Below are 18343 nucleotides of genomic sequence, written 5' to 3'. Positions count from 1 at the left end.
ACATGTCAGTGGGTGGATTTATTATGATTAATTGTCCCTAATACATATAATCACCATGGAGAAGCGATGTTCAATTCTTGGCCCATGCAGCTATCAAAGTGTCTCTTTGTCACAATCCCTGTTGTCGTGACGTAGTTTAGCAGAAATTCAAATTTCTCTCCCACTCTTCCCCTGAGCCCCCTCACCATACCAGCGTATGCTCAAAAGCCCCCCGTCCTCTGGTGCGACTCGGACAATAGCCGTCTCTCATGCCGGGCAGACTACCCCCAAAACAACTTGCTCTCGGGTCTGGCCTCAGTGGCTCGGAAAGAATGACTTCTTTTCCTCCCTTTCCTTCCTTGAGGCTTTCCTTAGCCCATGAGCAGAGCGCTGTGAGCCCTGGTGAGATAAACAGAAGTCGTGTGTATTCATCAATCACAAAGGAATGACACACACAGCGGTGCATGGTGAGGACACTCAAGTCAGGGCATCAGGAGTGGAAATCTTAAAGAAACCAAGTTCAAAGGTAAAATCGAGGGTGAATACTCCCAAAAATTACTGTGACACGTTACAAGTAAAAGTGCTGCATTCAAGATTTCTGCAAAATGTACGTAAACTATCAAAATAAAAGTACATGGCAGATACAGAATGGTCCCTTTCATAGATATATTATTATTTATATCATTGGAGTATTATTATTCCTGCTTTAACATGTCAGCATCATTTTAATGTTACAGCTGCAGGTAGAGCATATGTTAACTACTTTATATAGTGCTGGTTGGTTTAACCTATTGCACAGTATCATATTTAAATTAATCAAGTATTCTTTGTAAAATCTCAATCTGTTAAGTCCTAAATCCAGCTGTCAGATAAATGTAATGGAGTGAAAAGTACAATATTTCCCTCTGATAGTTAAAAAAAATGCAGAAAATTGAAGTAAAGCACATCTTTGGACAGAGACAGACTAGCTCTTTTCTTCTGTTTCCAGTCTTTATGCTAAGCTAAGCTAACTAGCGGCTGGCTGTAGCTCTTTACGGAATGGACAGGTTTGGGAGTGGTATCCATCTTCTCTCGAAATGCTGAACTATTCCTTTACAGGTAGCAAGTGGAAGGGTAACATCAAGTGCCAATACTTGCTAATTCAACTGTTAAGAGAAGAATAGGTCAGAGATTCTTCCAGGCTTGAATTGATTAGTTTTGTGGTTGATAGCTGGAGGTTTTCCCCTGTCAGCAGGCTGTGAAACATGCTCTTACTGTATAACATGCTTCAGGGTCTTGCAGTCTCTGGGAACTGTGTGGGGGAGGGGATGCTGCTTTCCTGCTGCTGTTTTCCTTTTTCACTCTCATTCCCAAATCCATTGCCTCTGATATTCCCAAATGCCCTGTCCAGGATGTATCATATTAAATAAAGGGTGAAAAGGGGACATTCTTGCAATTTGTCCACAAGGAATTTTAAGAGGCCTCTTGAAAGATAGTTTCCCCAAATTTCACGTTCAATTATAGACCCACACCTTGTGCCACGCCCAAGTCACATGGCGGCCTTGAAAATTTGGTCATAATTTATCGGCCTTGAGTGGCTGAACAATGTAGCTGTTATGAGAACGGCTAGTACTCTGCTATCGCTATGAACCATGAGGACTGTACCAAACCACAAAGGAAATGAGCCAACATGGTGCTTCACACCCTTATATACATTCATATATGATCTCATTTAAAAAGCATGAGATCCAGTACACATTGTTTTCTGTAAGTTACATTTAGATTTTTTTATATAAATGTACATGCCGTAGATCTAGACAGAACTTATAATGCATATTTCTCAGGAAGTTCATTGAACAACATGAAACCTCTCATGTGTGAAACACATTGTGAGGGGTCAAACAATTGCAATTGTAACCCGTTCTGTGGCAGCAATACATCAATCCAGAGAGGATGTTGTGTTGATTTTCCGTCAACACAAGACCCAATTAACAGTTCGTCACAGCAGTGAGAGACATGTTTGCCTGTGTTATCAGTATTGGCCTCACATTTCCATCAAAACAGAGCAACAGCACTTGCACAGGAAGTGCACCAGCAGATCCTTGATGATAGCTTCAGGATGGAGGGAAAAACAGAACACCAGTGATATCTTTGTCTGCTGTTCACCTGCTTTGAACAGTAGGAAACAGCCGATTCTCAAAAGAACTGCACGGAGACCATGAGTGTAATCATTTCTAATTTTTAATTTTGTGCCATTACGAGAAAACACTTGGTAGTTAAAGGAATAGGTCTACATTTTTGGAAAGATACTTATTTGCTTTAGTGGCATAGAGCTAGATGAGATGATCGATACCACTCTCATGATGGTAACAAAGCTACTCCCAGCAGCCGGTTAGCTTAGCTTAGCATAAAGACAAACCACGAAGCAGCTAGCCTGTGATCAAAGATTACAAAACCCGTACACTTTTGGGTTTAGTACTTTCATACAAATTAGATATAACATGTCAGTGAGCTTTAAAAGTGCTCTTGAGCAGTTTTTTAACCTTGTAACCCTGTGAATTTGATTTACAACAAATGGACTGACGTTACAGCATCAAACATTCACTGATTCACACATTCAGCAACAACTAACTGTTCGTTAAGGCCGTCCCTCCTGACTGCTGCTACGTCTGTCAGTTCTCACATGCTACACATGCAATAAACAGCATATTTAACACTTAATCTCAGTTGTTTTTTAGACAATTATCTCTGGTTTCACACCGAGGTAGACTGCTGATTTTGTTGGCTGAAATGACACCTGGCTAATTTATGCGAACTTCCCGAGTTGATTTAAAACACTGGCTGCGTTCCACGTTGAATACTTACTTTTGGTACACCTCAGGCAGCCAGTTTATCAATTAGAAATGCTTGTCAGGTGGTGGAATAGTTTGGAAACCCCTTCCTCTTGCACCTTTCTGACGTGACATGACTATTTGTCCAAACATTTCCTTAACTTTCTGACATTCTTCTTTCACTTTTCATGTCAGGTACATGAGTGCAACAGTATGACTGACTTACAAGAGAGAAAATGTCTGAAAATGTGTGCTGTTATCGCCTCTGTCCTCTCTATGATGGCTGGCTTTTTACCGCACCTCCCATCTATACATGTTTCCTCCACTAATATTCAATCGCTCTACCTCACACAGAGGGCTTTCACATTCAATACGCAACAGTTTGGCAGAGAAATACACAGAAAAAAAGCTCCCTGAATCTCTCTCATGGCCTCTTTATTTGGTTGCCATCAAATGAAAACAAATGAAAGATCCTATCTAAAAAACACAGCTTGAAATAGAGCAGTGAAATGTCGGAGTCCACCTAAAACTAATATGCTTCAAACATGAAGTGCCCTGATCCAACCAGAATTAAATGAAGCATGTAAGACAAATTAACCGTTCTGTCCCAGCCAGTGTCCCCACTTCCTCTTTTCCAGGCATTTAAAACCACAATAATGTGGAAAAAGCTCTAACAAAACCAACCACGTCTGCTCCATCCTTCTGGAAAACTGTCTCCTCCTTTGAGGACTTTCGCCAGAAGCAGACCTCGTCTCCGCTGTGGACTCTTTCGCAGGAGTGAGTTTGGTATCACCGCCCGCTCCTTCCTATGTGGCTGTGACCTGCACTCAGAGGCAATCCACTTGGCAGGCACAGATGGCAGACACAGCGGTGTTTTCCAGCAGCGAAGGTTACAGAGATCAGTGTACATATAACGTCCCACCATTCATTGATCTGTTTCCAACTGGACACACTGTGATAGTTCACACGGGATCAAATAATACTAACATAAAACGACTGTTGTAACTGTACTGTTACAGTTTGGAGTTTTATCACTGTCTGTGCAGAGTTTGGGGAAGCGCTGTATTGTCTGTAAAACAAACTGGTCCCTCAGGTCTCCTGGTCAGGTGATCGTGGCTGTGCCAAACACCAGGGTTGAACTGAGGACTACTTTTACTACTGCAGCTCCAGACAGCGTAACTACCCTCAGAGAAATATGTTTGTTTGTTTTTGTTTTGTAATTTCTTTGTGTTTCTGTGTCTGTTAAATTACATGTTTCTTAAATAAGTTTTGTTACTCTCAAATATTGATCAGTCTCAAAAAAATCTATAAGTTGAACTTTAGCTCTTATCAACCCATTAGTCCCAGGTTGAGTTTTACTCATTCAAAATCAACCCTAATTTTATTTAATGAGAAGCTAAAGCTCCTGTATCTATGTACTGTGCTACTCTCCAGTCTGGGCAAACTAAATACTAAAATTATGTTGACGTGGATGAAGAAACGCGCAGCAGCCTGGTATCTGACCAGAGTGTTAACAGCACAGCATTATATATCATTTTCCTGCAGGCCTCTGTTACTCTGAGAATTTGTTTTCGTTGTGCACATCCCAGTAATGTGTGGGTGCTTTTTTAGTCTGGCAAACATTATAATTATCCATCCCTGACAGTCAAACCATGTATACGGTTAAGCTGTTTTACTTATCAGAGAAGCACCAAAGCGCGGGAGGTCAGCATCATGTAAATGATAAGACATCCTCTGGCAGGCAACACACCGCTTTCACGCGGTTCGTTTAGGGAGTCAGTCTGATCCATTCCCTCAGTATGTCCATATTAAGCTTGGCATCTAGCACAATGGGGGAGTCATATTCACAATTTTTATGAGGGCTCGGATGTAGATAAAAATGACCTTTCGAACAGTTATTGACAAAGAGCAAACTTCGGTTTCAATAGTGAGTACTGTAAGTGTTGTAACACGAGTGGCTGATTTGTTCTTCTTAAATTTACAGTCCCTGAAAAATAGCCAAGAAGTACTGTAAGTAGAAGTTGCAATTGCACAGAGTAAAAGTAATAGTAGTACGCAAAAGTCCTGGATTCAGGCATTAACATTAAAATATAGTTGCAGTACAAAATGTAAAAATACTCATTGTACAAAATGGCCCTTTTCAGAATAATGTATATTATATTACGTGATTATGATTAGTGATGCAGTAACATCATGAATATTGCACCTGATAAAGATGGAGCTAATCCATATCCATATAATTTATATACTGCTGGGCAACTTAATCTATAACAATACAAAATAAGTTATTACCTGATTCATATTTTCTATTAATAATCTAAATCTGCTGTAACTAATGTTGTCAAATAAATACTGGCTGCATATATTCTTAATTTGTGCTCAGTCTGGGAAATCCTGTATCGAACGGTCCCAAACACTCAGTAGTCCTATATCCTTCAATGTTTGCATAAGTGTGTCACCTTTGTGACTGGTGGTGAGCGGGAGGCTGAAGATGCTGTGCAGCTGCATCAGTTCACCGTGGAGCAGGTTTTGTCCAGGATGGAGGCTCAGCACCACCACATATCCTGTCTCATGTTCATCCTACCACAAACACACACACACACACACACACACACTGTCCTGAGCAGGGGCCACACCTTTGCACGCCCTCACCTCATGACTGCTGCTCATGCTCAACTAGTTTTCACTGGTCGTGACTTTCTGTGGAGAAACTTGAGAAACAGATTGAGAAACATGAGTGAGAGTACTTTTGGTGAGCATCATTTTAGGGAACTATAAATTGTAACTTCTCACTGTCCCTCGCTCGAGACCTCCGCCCTCCTGCTGCTCTCGCTCAAGTTCCTCCTTTTTTTGCACACTGCAAAAAATATCCACCTCAAGAATCCATTTGTACACGGTCTCTGGACTCCTGTAGGTTTACTCATATAAATAAAGAGACCTTTATAGAGATGAGACCTAGCCGTAAAGCAAAGCCTGTGTTGAGAAAATATTTCGCATTTCAGATTAAGAGTGCGCCTGAATGAGTCTTTCAGACGGACATTTTTTACAGCGCAGGACCTCCGCTCTCTGCCCCTCCTGCATCACTTACCTCCCCGCGCGGCGCCGCAGCTCCTCTCTCTCTCTCTGTGTCTCACTTTCCCAGGAGGACCAGTCCCTGTCAGACTCCCTCAACACACACACCCCAGCACGGACGCTGCAGGACCGACCAAACAAAGCATGGCTGTACGGGACGCTGGCTCTCTGCTCGTCGGACTTCTGGTCCTCTTTCACACCTGGGGAGGTGAGTGTCCGGGAAACGTTTGGCACTGGATCCGTGCAACATGCGGGTTTGCGCTGCTGCTGCTGCTGCTGGGACATACGTGTTGATTTGTGTGGTCAAACTATTTCTATCCCACGATACATCACAGAGACAACTTAGAAGAAGTTTGTCAGGAAAGTAGGAATTATGGAACTGCTTTGTGGGTGATGTGAGCCACAGTTCAGACTGCTCTCCATCATGCATCTTCATAGAAGTTCATCATTTATGTGAAGTACAGGATCCAGTCAGGAGGCTGTGGGAGCTGAAGAGATTCTAGTTCAGCTGTTGTCTGCACACAAACTTTACCTCCTTGCAGCGTGCTCTGCAGAGAGACTCTTCACTTGCTTGCATTACTTGTCAGTACAGATCTACTAGGTCTAGTAGTGACCCATCCACCCACTGCAGGCCTGTGTTGTTTTAACCTGGCTGTATGTGCTTAACTGATTCATCAGGTTTCTTATCTGTGAAAAGTCCTCACATAAAGTAGATTTCAGAATGAAACACTTTCATTAAACGAGAAATGAAACCACCCAATCAAAGGCTGTGGTGGGTGTGTTTGCAGGTGGTGTAATGCATCAAAATGGAGGAATGTAGACTCTTAATTGTAAAAGATTTGTGGCAAACTCACTTCTGCTTTATAGTAAAGAAATTACTTTGAATTAACATAATGAGACTCATGCTTGCTCTCTTCCATGGCTCATGAAGTTACAGTTTGTGTAGTTTGCTACATGTATTTATAACCACCAGCCATCCACAGAGGTCCGGTTGTAGTCAGGAACTCCCCGTCTGCTTTCTGTCAGCTCTTGCCTCTTCGGTGAATAGCTGGAGTGTCTGCGTTTCACAGGCTGGGAGCGAGATACTTGTTTCAGTGTGAGGCCAAAGGAAAGAAAAGTGTTCACCTGTGCAGTTTATCCTCCTGGTTGTTGTTAATCAGACGTCTTTAAATCAACAGTGTGAGACTGTCATAAAAAAAGTTGGCTGTTGTGTGTGCGTGTTTGTGTGTGTGTGTGTTTATTATTAGAAGAGAGCATGTGAGTGTAGATTTATACATGCGGTGTTATGTGGATGAGAAGGGCACGCTCTCTCAGCTGTCTGCTTTACGGCTCCTTTTCAAAATACTTTTCTGTGTTGGTGTGTCGCCTTGTTTGTTTAAACAAGACATGTCGATGTGTGCTTTCTCCCTCCACCCCTTCCTCTGTGAGCTTGACTTCCCTCCTCGCTTGCCCTGCCACTCTCCTCACGTCTTCACCTTTCCTTCTCCCTGTTTGTCCTCCAGCACATGAACCTCTCCCTCCCTCGCCCCTGTATTGTGCTGATCTCCTGTTTAGCCTCAGCCTCACCATTGTCCTTGATCTCTTCCAACCCTCTCTGCTCTTATCAAGTCCACTTTCCCTTCTTCTCTGGCTTTCTTCACGTCTGTGCTGGTACCTTTCAACTCCAATCCATATCTACCCCGCCATTCATCATATTACATTTTTTTAAATCACTGAAGTGCAGCTGTTTGACCGGAGGATGATATTTACATCTCAGTGTGAAATCTGGCATTAGATGGCCTCTGCAGAGCTGTTTGCACTCTGTTGGATTTCAAACAGTAAAGATATTGATGTGAATCTTTTCCACCAGTGAGCGGTGATAAAGGTCTTTGGTTTCAGGCAAAGTTCACACCAGATTATTTGTTCCCTGTTGGGAAAAAAAGCTGTTTGTGGTCCAGTTTTCTCCCCCTCAGTATGTTCAATGGCTATTATCTTGAGCATGATGTTGGTTAACACGCCTCAGGGCTGCAAAAAGACTGTTTGAATACGTGCACATGTATGTGCACATGCGGGACGAATGGATGCCATTGTGTCTGTCCCAGATCTCCATCTCCAGGCCCCGATGACATCAGAGGGAGGACATGCTGTTGGACTGTATTGTGACCCCTGATAAGGATACAATTCACTTCCTGTGACATCTACTAATCAAGCCGGGCCAAAGAGCGGCTCACATTAGACCTCGCTCACTCTCTGCTGGGCTGCGGCGCCGTGTTTCAGTTTCATGTGCCCGAAACAACTGCTGCTCTTCAGAAAAAGTGAGCTGGTCATGCACAATACGTGCCCTTGTTGTGTCTCTACCACAGCATAGAAAATTGAGGCCTAGCAATCTGGCAGTAAATCAGCATAGCAGAGAGGGTTTGAAATGGAAGTGCCTAAATTCAGACCTCTCTTCCAGCACATATCCACAGCCAGGACTGTGATGTGTTGTTTCCATGCATAGGTTTGTGGAACAGGTTGTTAGAACATGGTGGAGTTTTGGATCTTCTTTGACGTACAAACATAAACACTCTCACTCTCACTCTTATTCGTTGTGAGCAGATTATTGAAAGATACATCAGTGTTTTTGGAATAGATATTACATATTCTTCAATGCTTCTTAGTAACCAACCGATGAAAATAATCACAATGCCCAAAATTAGGTCATTGTGCGGAGAAAGTTTGCCACGGGCACATGGTGTCTTATCTCTGTCCTGAAATAAAGCCGTGAACTGTTCAAGTTCTCTGTTTATGTGTTCCTGTGCAACAGACTCCTCAGGACACCAGGCAGAGAAGGAGCGGTCCACCACTGTTCTTGATCTGGGCCGTGACAGTGCAGCATCCATCTGGACATGTCGAAAATTGTTTTGGTGAATTTATGGCTGTTAGGATTAGTGAAACATAATCCAGATCCCCAGTGAAACCTGGAAAGAAAACAGTACAAAGGCGAGAGAGTACCAGCCCTGTGCCACAGCAACTTAAAGTACAGTAAAAAGCAATGGACAGCAGATCTGAAAACTGCAGGAAATCCTTTGTATATATCTTGACAATTAGTTAGTCAGTTATTAAACACGCACGCTGGTTTTGAGTTTATCAGACTCAGACTGCTGGAAGTTAGTTTGTTTTTGCTTTTTTACCATCAGAATTCAAACCAAAGCAGAGATGCTGCTGCTGTGAATCGGTCAACACTGATGATGCAACCTGTTTCTTTAAAGGGTGTCTTCAGAGAATCTATGGAAGTATAGTATAGCGTGCCATTATCCAGCAATCCGTACAGTCATTACCACTTGTGTCCACAGCTGTTGCTGTTCAGCAGACCTTACAATGGCTGGCTTCAAAAGATTACTGCAAGATTATTACTGTAACTCTGTAGTAATTCCATTACCTTATATATATATCTTGGCAGCAACGTCCGACTCTCAGGATCAGAATCAGAACCAGAAAAAGTTTATTGTCCAAAGATATTTGAAAATGACTGAGTGACCAGATAATGTAAACAAATCCTATTGTCTGAACCAATCACCATTAAATATCAAGCGCAAACACAACATTTGCAAACCGCGTAGAGTTAAACAAAAGTTTGGTAGAACGGCCTGTTGAGGAAAGAAAGTGCAGTTTCACACGCAGGTCTTGTGTGTATTCTGTAGTCATACCACTCTTCATTTTTCATGTCATTAAGGTTTGTGTGTGAAAGTGCCTCAGAGCAGGCAGTTCCTGACTCATTTGTTGATAAGGGTACAGGATTGCATGTGTCTGTTTATGTTGTGTTTTTCTTGTTTGACTCTGCTGCAGGTCGACTGTCAGACTGAGGACAGTGTTTCTCTTCTCTCTCTCAGTCTCTCATGCACATTTCCAGTAATTGTCCAGTAAGAGTTCTTGTCCTTGAATAAATCCTCAACACCTTTTTCCATTGTTGTTGGTACTGTCAGCTTTTTAAGTGTGTGAAAGGTGAAGAAAAAGAAAGTGTTAGACCATGAACACAGAGGAGAAGCTGCAGTTGTTTTCAGGTGTTTTTCGTAGAAACTGAAGTGTTTGGAGCCGGTGTTTCCCCGCTGAGCCGTTTAATGGGTTGAGGCTTTGCACTTGGGAGCATGAATTGTAGAAGCAAAAGGTTTCCTTTTACTGTTTGATCTTCCCATTGATGTGAATAACATCCATTATCACCATTACCTGGGTCAATAGCAAACCAGTGATGGAGAGGGTGCGGGGCTGTTACTGGTGGAGAAAGCTCCCAGGACTTTGTGCTGCTGTCATCGTGTAGCAGCAAATGATTGTTTGTATAATGTAGCTCAAGCAAGAAACAATCTGCAGCCAAGCTGTGTTGATTGATATCTTTTTATCAACACTTTTTGTTGCCAAAGCGAGTGGTCTAACACTTGTTTACTATGTAAAAGGAAGGAAGGAAGTCAATATTCCACCAGTCTTCGCTTTTCAGAACAATGACTGAATCCACTTTTGTCCATTTTTCTCCCAAAGAGAAATCCTCTTTGTTGTATCCGTGCTGGCCTGGAACCGACAAACATCTGCAATGGAAGTGATTTTGCAATAACCACCAAATAACAGCCTTCAGACAATAAAGATTTTCCTGATTTGTTCAGTTTCAATGCCTCTTGTGACATTTGTCAACAAAGTTTGGTTTTATAAGAAACACACCATCAGTGATTCCCAGCAGAAAGCTTTAACACAGCATTGGCCTTGTCTGCAGATGTGCAATGCGGCATTTCATCTGTAAGACCATACTGGAGGGTTCAACACACACTGGACAGCTTTAGTGTACTCTGATGTATTGCTCCATATGTGGCTGCAGGGCAAATCCATTCATATCTTGCAGCTTAGAGATCACCTTTAGCGAGCGCAGCATCTGCAGAGCCAGCTCTCCGCTGACTGTGGCCACTTACCGCCGCTCTGACGGCCTTTGAAGTCCCCTGATCAGACGGACGGCTGCGTACACCTGGCGCCCTCACAGTCCCCCAAAGACTCAAAGACACATAAAGACACACATACACACAAAACATGTGCCCACTCAGGTCAGCCTACTGCTGCTACTTAATGACCTGTTGTCATCACGTGTTGTTTGAGTTAAAGTGGGGATACTGTTTCACTGCCGGTGACACAGACAAACTGTAGAACCTGACTGTCGAAATTCACTTTTACTTATAAATTAAGTGCACAATCGGAAAGCATTTAATTATCGAGGTATTCATTTGTAAGAGGAATGTCGAGCTGATGTCAGCATTAATGCTCCGCCGTCATTATGGGAGCTTAGGCCTCACTTTCTATTGTTTTATAAACTTTACACCATCCCAGCTGCAGAGCCGAGTGGCCACATTCAGCTGTCTGCAAAGTGTTTGTAAAGAAGCTGTGAGGAGAGGTTTGTCTTCAGCATTTTGGAGGATCCCTCTCCTGACCTTACATTAATTAGTATTATAGGCGTTTGAACACATAGTAAGCTCCTATTGCTTGTTCATCTCGCAGTTTTCTTAACAGGGCAGTTTTGAGTTTTAGTAATGCAGCACATGCCAGCAAGTTATTCCTTAACTAATTGAGCATATCGTATGGGCAATGCTCTTAATGCATTTTGGCTCAAAGTCTTAAAATGATACCAAGAAGACAAGATGTGATAAAGTCAGAAACATCCCTGACTGCAAACTTGCTGAAAGGAGAAGTTTTGAGTAATAATGTGGATCGTGGCGAGGCTTCTGCAGGTGCGGTCTCTGCCCATATAGAGACGAGTATTCTCTGTGATCATGCTACAGGTATTTCTAAATTCAATAATGTGATGAATAATAAATGAATTAGATGTCATTGAACGTCTACATCCTGTTTACACACGCCTGCAGCCACATTCACAGCAGATTAATTCATCTATGAATGTGTATTTTTCTGAAAATGCCCAAACTATGTTGTCATCTGAAGGATTTTGTGAGTCCAGGTGAAAACCGTTATATTAACACAAGGCTAATGAGCACAATGTGTAAAAGCCTCAGCACTCAGGAAGGTATTTGACAGGAGCTGCTACCTGATCCCTGAGATGACCACAAATTGAGCCAGAAGCTCATCGTTAAACCTACCTGTAAACTGGGACATAAAACATATTTAAAGCCGCTCGTGTTTGTCTGACACTTGTAAAGGAGGAAAATTGTGAAATTCTCCAAAGTGACCTCTCTCGTGAATTTCTGCGGGTGACCTAGACCTTTCTTTATTGCAGTGAGAGAGGTTAAGAGGTCAGGGTGGTGCTTTCAAAGCCACTTGAGTCAAAATGAATGAAAATACAAACAGGATGAAGGGCTATTTTTGCATCTCGAGTGTTTTGCAGGTCTGAGCCGTGCACACTCTGTAGGAAAGCAGGAAGCTGGCCTGTTCTCTCTGACATTGTATTCCGAATACAATTCACTTGACAACTATTACAGGACTGTTTAATGTGATCCCTCCATTTGGAAGTCATTTAAAAGTCATGAGCTGGTTTTATGAAGCTGGCAAGTGGAAGAAAGCTGATCTGCTGTCACTATCAAACTGTCAGGTCCTGCTTGAGCAAGGCACTAAACCTCAAACTGCTCTAGTGCTTCAACACAGTGTGATGCCACACTACTGAATATGAGATGGAGAGCAGATATGGATGGAACTACCATGAATGTGTGAAGACATCATCAACCTTGTCTTATCATCACTTCTTGTAAATGTGATATGAATAGTTGCTCTTTTATCCCTCCAGATTGTCTGCTAGACTTCAATAAATGTAGCTCTACTCTGTGGGATGGCTTGCTAAGTTAAACTAGGGTCACGGTTGGAACAACAAACCAAAGCAAACTGCACAATGTTGTATCAACCCTGAAATAAACTCTTAACCTCCAGTGGGTTTTTTTTCTTTAGACACATTGAGAAAACTCTCATTAGTCAAAAACATCAACATGACTAAGGTCACTGAGGAGCCCTCTGTGATCATGTAAGACGTGTTGAAGAGGTGCAGTGTGCTGGTGTTAGGTCGAGGCCTGAGTGGATACTTCATTGATTTCATCCTAGATTTAATTTCTGTCTCTTACAGCAGTGCAAACTGTACAAAAGTATGCTTGCAACTTTGTGTTTTTCTTCCCCACAAGAATGCTGTTTGGATTTTTGGTATGTCGTTCTGGCTCTCTTTGGTACACAAAAGTAATAATTGCGGTTTGTGTTTGGCTACAGAGGTTTGTATCACTTTTTATAGCGTCTGAATGGGGACGGATCAGCCGTTTGTCGAGGAATAAATGTGAAGAAAAAGAAGTTTTGATCACAGAGGAAGGGCGGTGATTGTTCTGTCTGTGCTGTAGCTTGTGATTCTGCGTCACTTCAATTAAGTTGTATCCAAAATTATATTCACTGAAAGCCAAAGGCGTCTCTTTGTTCCAGACTGGAGCCAAAAGCAGCCCTGTTGGTAGACAAGAATTATTAATATACAACGATTCTGCAAATCCAAGATTATATCCATTAACACCGTCGTTTTTTTTCAACCAGACGGCAATGTGTTTTGAAAACTACACTACAGAGAAAGATCATGGTTATGGGAAATTAACTGTATATTGGAAACGTGGTTACTGGTAAGTCTCTTGGATGGAAGTCAGACGTGCATACACACCACCCCGACCCCCACACTCTTACTTTTCACCTTGTTAGATTAAGAGTGCACTGCTTCCTGCATCTGCGCTGACTGCTGGCATTAGACATAAATCATGGTGTGCACAACGGTTGGAACAGAAATTCCTGAGATGGATGAGCTGTCAAAATCCTAAAACATGCAGATGAAATTCAAGTTTAACTTCAAGAGAGATACAGGCAACCACCAGCCAGTCTGAAAAGCTAAATACAGTCTGTGGGTCAGAATGAGTGATAAAAGCTGCAATTATGGACAATGATGCTTGTTCTCTGTTTACCACAGCAACCAAAAGTAGAAACCATATAAAAGGCATTTACTCTGTCTGCATATTAAATCATAATGCCATGAATTAATTTCTAATCTATGTACAGTTACTGCTCAGTGGTTCAATATTAAGAAATAACAGTTCTTTTAGTTAATGTTTAGATTTTATGAGCAGCTCTTTGCCAGTTTCAGTGTACAGGAGGACAAAGGTTTGAGATCTGGCGTTTTTGCCCTGGAAATGCTCCAGTTAACTTGTTTTTCCTCACTCTGGTTCAAAGGTTGTTTAGTGGCCCCACGTCGAGCCAGCTGTTCCTTCTTGTCAGTCACACTGACTCCGATGTCAAAATGATGGTTTCTACATGGTGGTTTGGCTTTAAGAAATAGTGATCATTCTTAGGCGTTGCAGGGGCGTGGACTTTTACCAAAATGTTGAAATCGACACCGTTTGCACTGTCAGATGGGATAAGGGATGTGTGATATATGGGCCTTATGTGTGTCATAAAATGCCAGCAAAAATTCATTCGCTCCTCTGACATTGCAAAACTACCACTTTGCTTAATTTGTAAGAAAATTGAGTAATTTTTGCCCATCGAAACCACAACCACAGTTTCTAGAGTTATGTCTTAAGTTACTAGTCCAACATGAATCACCTGAAACCTAAGAACATTTTGAGAATGCATCATCCTGAAAACAGATACTTTCATTCCTTGAATACAGAAACGTTGGTTGTGTCTCCACCCGGGTTCTCCAGATCTGCTTTCATACATAAGGATGATGAGAGATGATGTTCTGATAATACTGATGAGCTTCCGTAGTCAAAGCCAAAATAACTATTAACTCTAATTACTCTTATAACACATTGGATGGTGATTATCTTTTGTTTTTTGCCCTTATATATTGATAGAAAAGGGTACAAAAGTAGGTTGACATTGTTAGAGCAAGAGAGATATGAAAGATTGAGGCAGAGGGATTATGTGACAAGCTTTCAGGCCAGTAAGATTGCTTGAAATATCCTAAGAGGTTTCTTTTTATCCACTATTAGATTTATCTTTTAACTCGTATCAAAGGAGAGAAGCTTTTAACATGAGCATCAGCAGAGCTGCAGGACGTCCTGCAAGCAAATGTGTGATCCTGGAAAGCGTCAATAACACATTAATGCAGCAGGGTACAAGATGTTAAAGCAAAGCCAATACCTGAGGAAAAGGTATCTTATGCCGAAAAGATGGTAACAAGATGTGACTACAAAGGCAGGCTTGTCTTTTCTACACAAGTACCTGTATGGTTTTGAGACATTGGTATGGGGTACGTCTGCAGTGCGAAGCTGTTGAAGTGCACATTTTAGTGAAAATCTCACTGTGTGATTAATTTTATCCAGCATGATATACAGTCAAAATCACGAGAACAGTTAATAACACTGAGGATAAAAACCAGGCATGTGCTTTGATGCTGTGGTGTGAAGGTTGATTTGAAACCAGAGCAGAGAGGGCAACTTCATCATCAAAACACACACATATATATATGCATTTGAACAGATGTTACATAATATTATAAGACTTCTGATATCATGTAGAAGTCCCATAGAATGTTATTTCATTGGTGTGAATGAAGATTATTGATTAGCAGTGGCAGCAGAGGAATGCAGAGTTGTCTCATCCAGAGAGACATCTAGTCCGTCACTGGTTCCTGTGCTTTGATTTCTGGGGGAGAAATCGTCTCTTTTTTTCATTTTGACGCCGTGACTTAAATGCTTCCTTGCCTCTCATCTCTGCTTTGAGGTCAAACACACACAGAGCCCTCTCTGTGCCACTGTTAAGTATGGCCAATGTGAGAAAAACACTCACTGCTTGGCTGAGGGGCCTCTCCTTTTGCCCTCCAGTCGTTTTTGCTTTTTAGTGTGCTGGAGATGAGACTCACTGGTGCTTGTTTACAAGGAACCGTGGCTAATTACTGAAAAGGGCTAGCTTCTGTGCTATTGTCAAGTGAAAGTTATATTACTAATAAAGCCATCATCTGGCTTCCTGGGCCTCCTTTTGTGGGAGTCACCAAATAAATGTGGCTGGAAGGTCCAGTTAAGGCAGGATGATTCAGACTGTGACGACTTGACGGGTCTTAGACATGAGTCTGGCCTTGAATGTGGTCTTTATTTGGTGGATATCTACAGTGGACAACTTCAGATCCAAGAGTCAGCGAGAATAAAAGCAGCTCAAACGCAGGACTTTAGAAAACACAATCGACAACGCATTGTGGCATTTAGAGAAAAAAAAAAAAAAAAGGAAAAGACTCAAAGCACAGACAGTTTGCCAACACATTTCCAGTGGACACTAAAAGCTGAAGAACATGCTGGGACAGTTGAGTTGTTACCATGCTTTGTGGCTCATGATGTTAGCCTACTTGATAAGCATGATACAGGCTAACATTGCTTGTAGCATGCTAAGCCCTGAGATCGCCAACTTAAGGATGATAGAGGCTATGGTAGTCTGTATCACGCCACTCCATGGAGTTGACCTACTTAGTGTGAAGTCATGGAGGTAGCCTACTTGCTTAGCATGATACAGGTTAGCATAGCTTGTGTCATGCTAAGTCATGTAGTTGGCCTACTTGCTTAGCATGATACAGGCTAGCATAGCTGGTGTCATGCTAAGTCATGCAGTTGGCCTACTTGCTTAGCACGGTACAGGCTAAAAAGCTTGTGTCATGCCAAGCCATGGAGTTGACCTACTTAGTGTGAAGTCATGGAGGTAGCCTACTTGCTTAGCATGATACAGGCTAGCATAGCTTGTGACATGCTAAGTCATGGAGTTGGCCTACTTGCTTAGCACGGTACAGGCTAAAAAGCTTGTGTCATGCTAAGTCATGGAGTTGGCCTACTTTCTTAGCACGGTACAGGCTGAAAAGCTTGTATCATGCTAAGTCATGGAGTTGGCCAACTTACTAAGCATAATATAGGCTATGATAGTCTGTATCATGCGAAGTCATGGAGTTCTCTTTTGTACAACATTTTGGAGTCACCCTACTGGTTTAACCTGATACAGGCTAACATCCTCAAGCTGTAGGATGTTAAGTTCAGTGCCACCACAGAAAGGTGATAGAAAGACTAGAAAGAGAACTTGCAGAGCTTTGAACTGCAGCAGCATAAAGCTTGAGATGTTCAGGCTCTGGCTGATCCTTGCATCTGAAGTTGTCCTCTGGGAGCTGCACAGGCACAAGTGGAGACTAGAGGCCTGTCAGGATCTCTGTCTATTCTCTGATAGTTCAACACCCTGCTTAATAATGGATGTTGTTTTCCTGAAATAATGCTCTGTGCTGATCTAATGCACATTAGGATCCTTTTAACCTAATGCAACCTGTCAACCCTTAGCCATGACACTGTGCCACTGACTCCAGCGAGAAGACTGGCTTCACATTGTTTAGTTACATTGGATTATGGTTAGTAGTTAAATTTAGTGGTTTGCTCTTTTCTCTGGCTTTAGTGTCATCTCAGAGTACATCATACAGCTTTAGTTATGCATCAGTTTTATTTTTCTTCCTCTTCTGACCAAACTGTGATTACCGAGATAATTTTTTAAATCTAGGTCGCACCAGACATTCAGTAGAAAGTAGTCTGATATGATTTAATGAATCAATTTCATTGAATCCGCTTTCTCCAAGTAGAAACAGCTGATGCAGTCAAAAGGGATCATTGTTTTCAAGGCTGCTTCATCATGCTGCACCCGGTACTTCAGATCACAACATGTGAGAAATTTTAAATTGATCTTTTTATTTGCCCAGTGCTAAACAGGCAAAGCTTTTGGCAAGTAAAGCATGTGAGCAAGAAATGAGTTCACGTCAACACTGATACTGTATTTTGCCAAAACTTGAGATGATGTTAGTGTGATTAAGAGCACATTCATTCATGCGGTTTTCACCCATTATTATTTTACTTTCTACCCGTGGATCCTCTCGTATTGTCCAGGGGATTTAAACTTTACCTCCATCATATGCGGTATGTGTTGTATTACCCATTGAAACAGGTGGCTGGACACAACAGAATTGAGGTGACCTATAAATATACAGAAAGTTATAGTTTTCCATGAAGTTGAAGCTTTGATTTCACAAAGCCTTTACAAGTTCTGAGAAATGGTTTTAAGACGTCACAAACAGAAAGTCGGAAACCAATGGATAATTGTTAAGGAGAGATAAGCAGTTTGACTTGATAGGATTAGAAGCAAAGAGGGGCTTTTTAGTTACTCACCTTAATGTAGTCTTATGTTACATTCATGTTATATGGGAGTATTGCAGTAAGGAGACTCTGACTTTAATTTTCACGTGAAGATCCTTTTTCTGAAAGGTTTGATAACTCTGACTTAAAAACTAGAAAATAAGGCCTCAAGTCTGTTGTTCAAGGTGATTAAACCCAGATTTAGTGGATATGTGTCACAATGTCAATGCAAATAATTTTTAACCCTCACTCAACCAACTCTGTGATCACAACCATCCTCAGTTGTCATGTTACATGAATGTTTGCAAGTGGTAAACATGAATCTTTCCCATCTCTCGCATCCATCCCGTATGGCTTGAATGCTGCTGTAGGTCACCA

At 41.9% G+C, this 18343-nt stretch overlaps 1 protein-coding gene across 6 annotated transcripts in view; it reads left to right on the top strand.

The window, feature by feature from the left end:
* The first annotated feature begins 5775 nt into the window (after positions 1-5775).
* mcamb (melanoma cell adhesion molecule b) overlaps positions 5776-18343 on the top strand; it is a 34227-nt gene continuing 21659 nt past the window's right edge. For 5 of the 6 annotated variants that reach the window (XM_076735860.1, XM_076735858.1, XM_076735856.1 and 2 more), the window contains exon 1: positions 5925-6069. In XM_076735860.1, coding sequence (XP_076591975.1) covers positions 6006-6069 — 64 coding nt within the window. In that variant the 5' untranslated portion in view covers positions 5925-6005. Of the gene's footprint in view, positions 6070-18343 lie in introns of all 6 variants that reach the window. The other variant, XM_076735861.1, reaches the window with a different exon arrangement.

The sequence above is a fragment of the Chaetodon auriga genome, chromosome 7, assembly GCF_051107435.1.
Source record: "Chaetodon auriga isolate fChaAug3 chromosome 7, fChaAug3.hap1, whole genome shotgun sequence".
Classification (NCBI taxonomy): Eukaryota; Metazoa; Chordata; class Actinopteri; order Chaetodontiformes; family Chaetodontidae; genus Chaetodon; species Chaetodon auriga.
The sequence above is the reverse complement of the archived record's forward strand: the minus strand, read 5'-3'. Positions and strand labels throughout refer to the sequence as shown.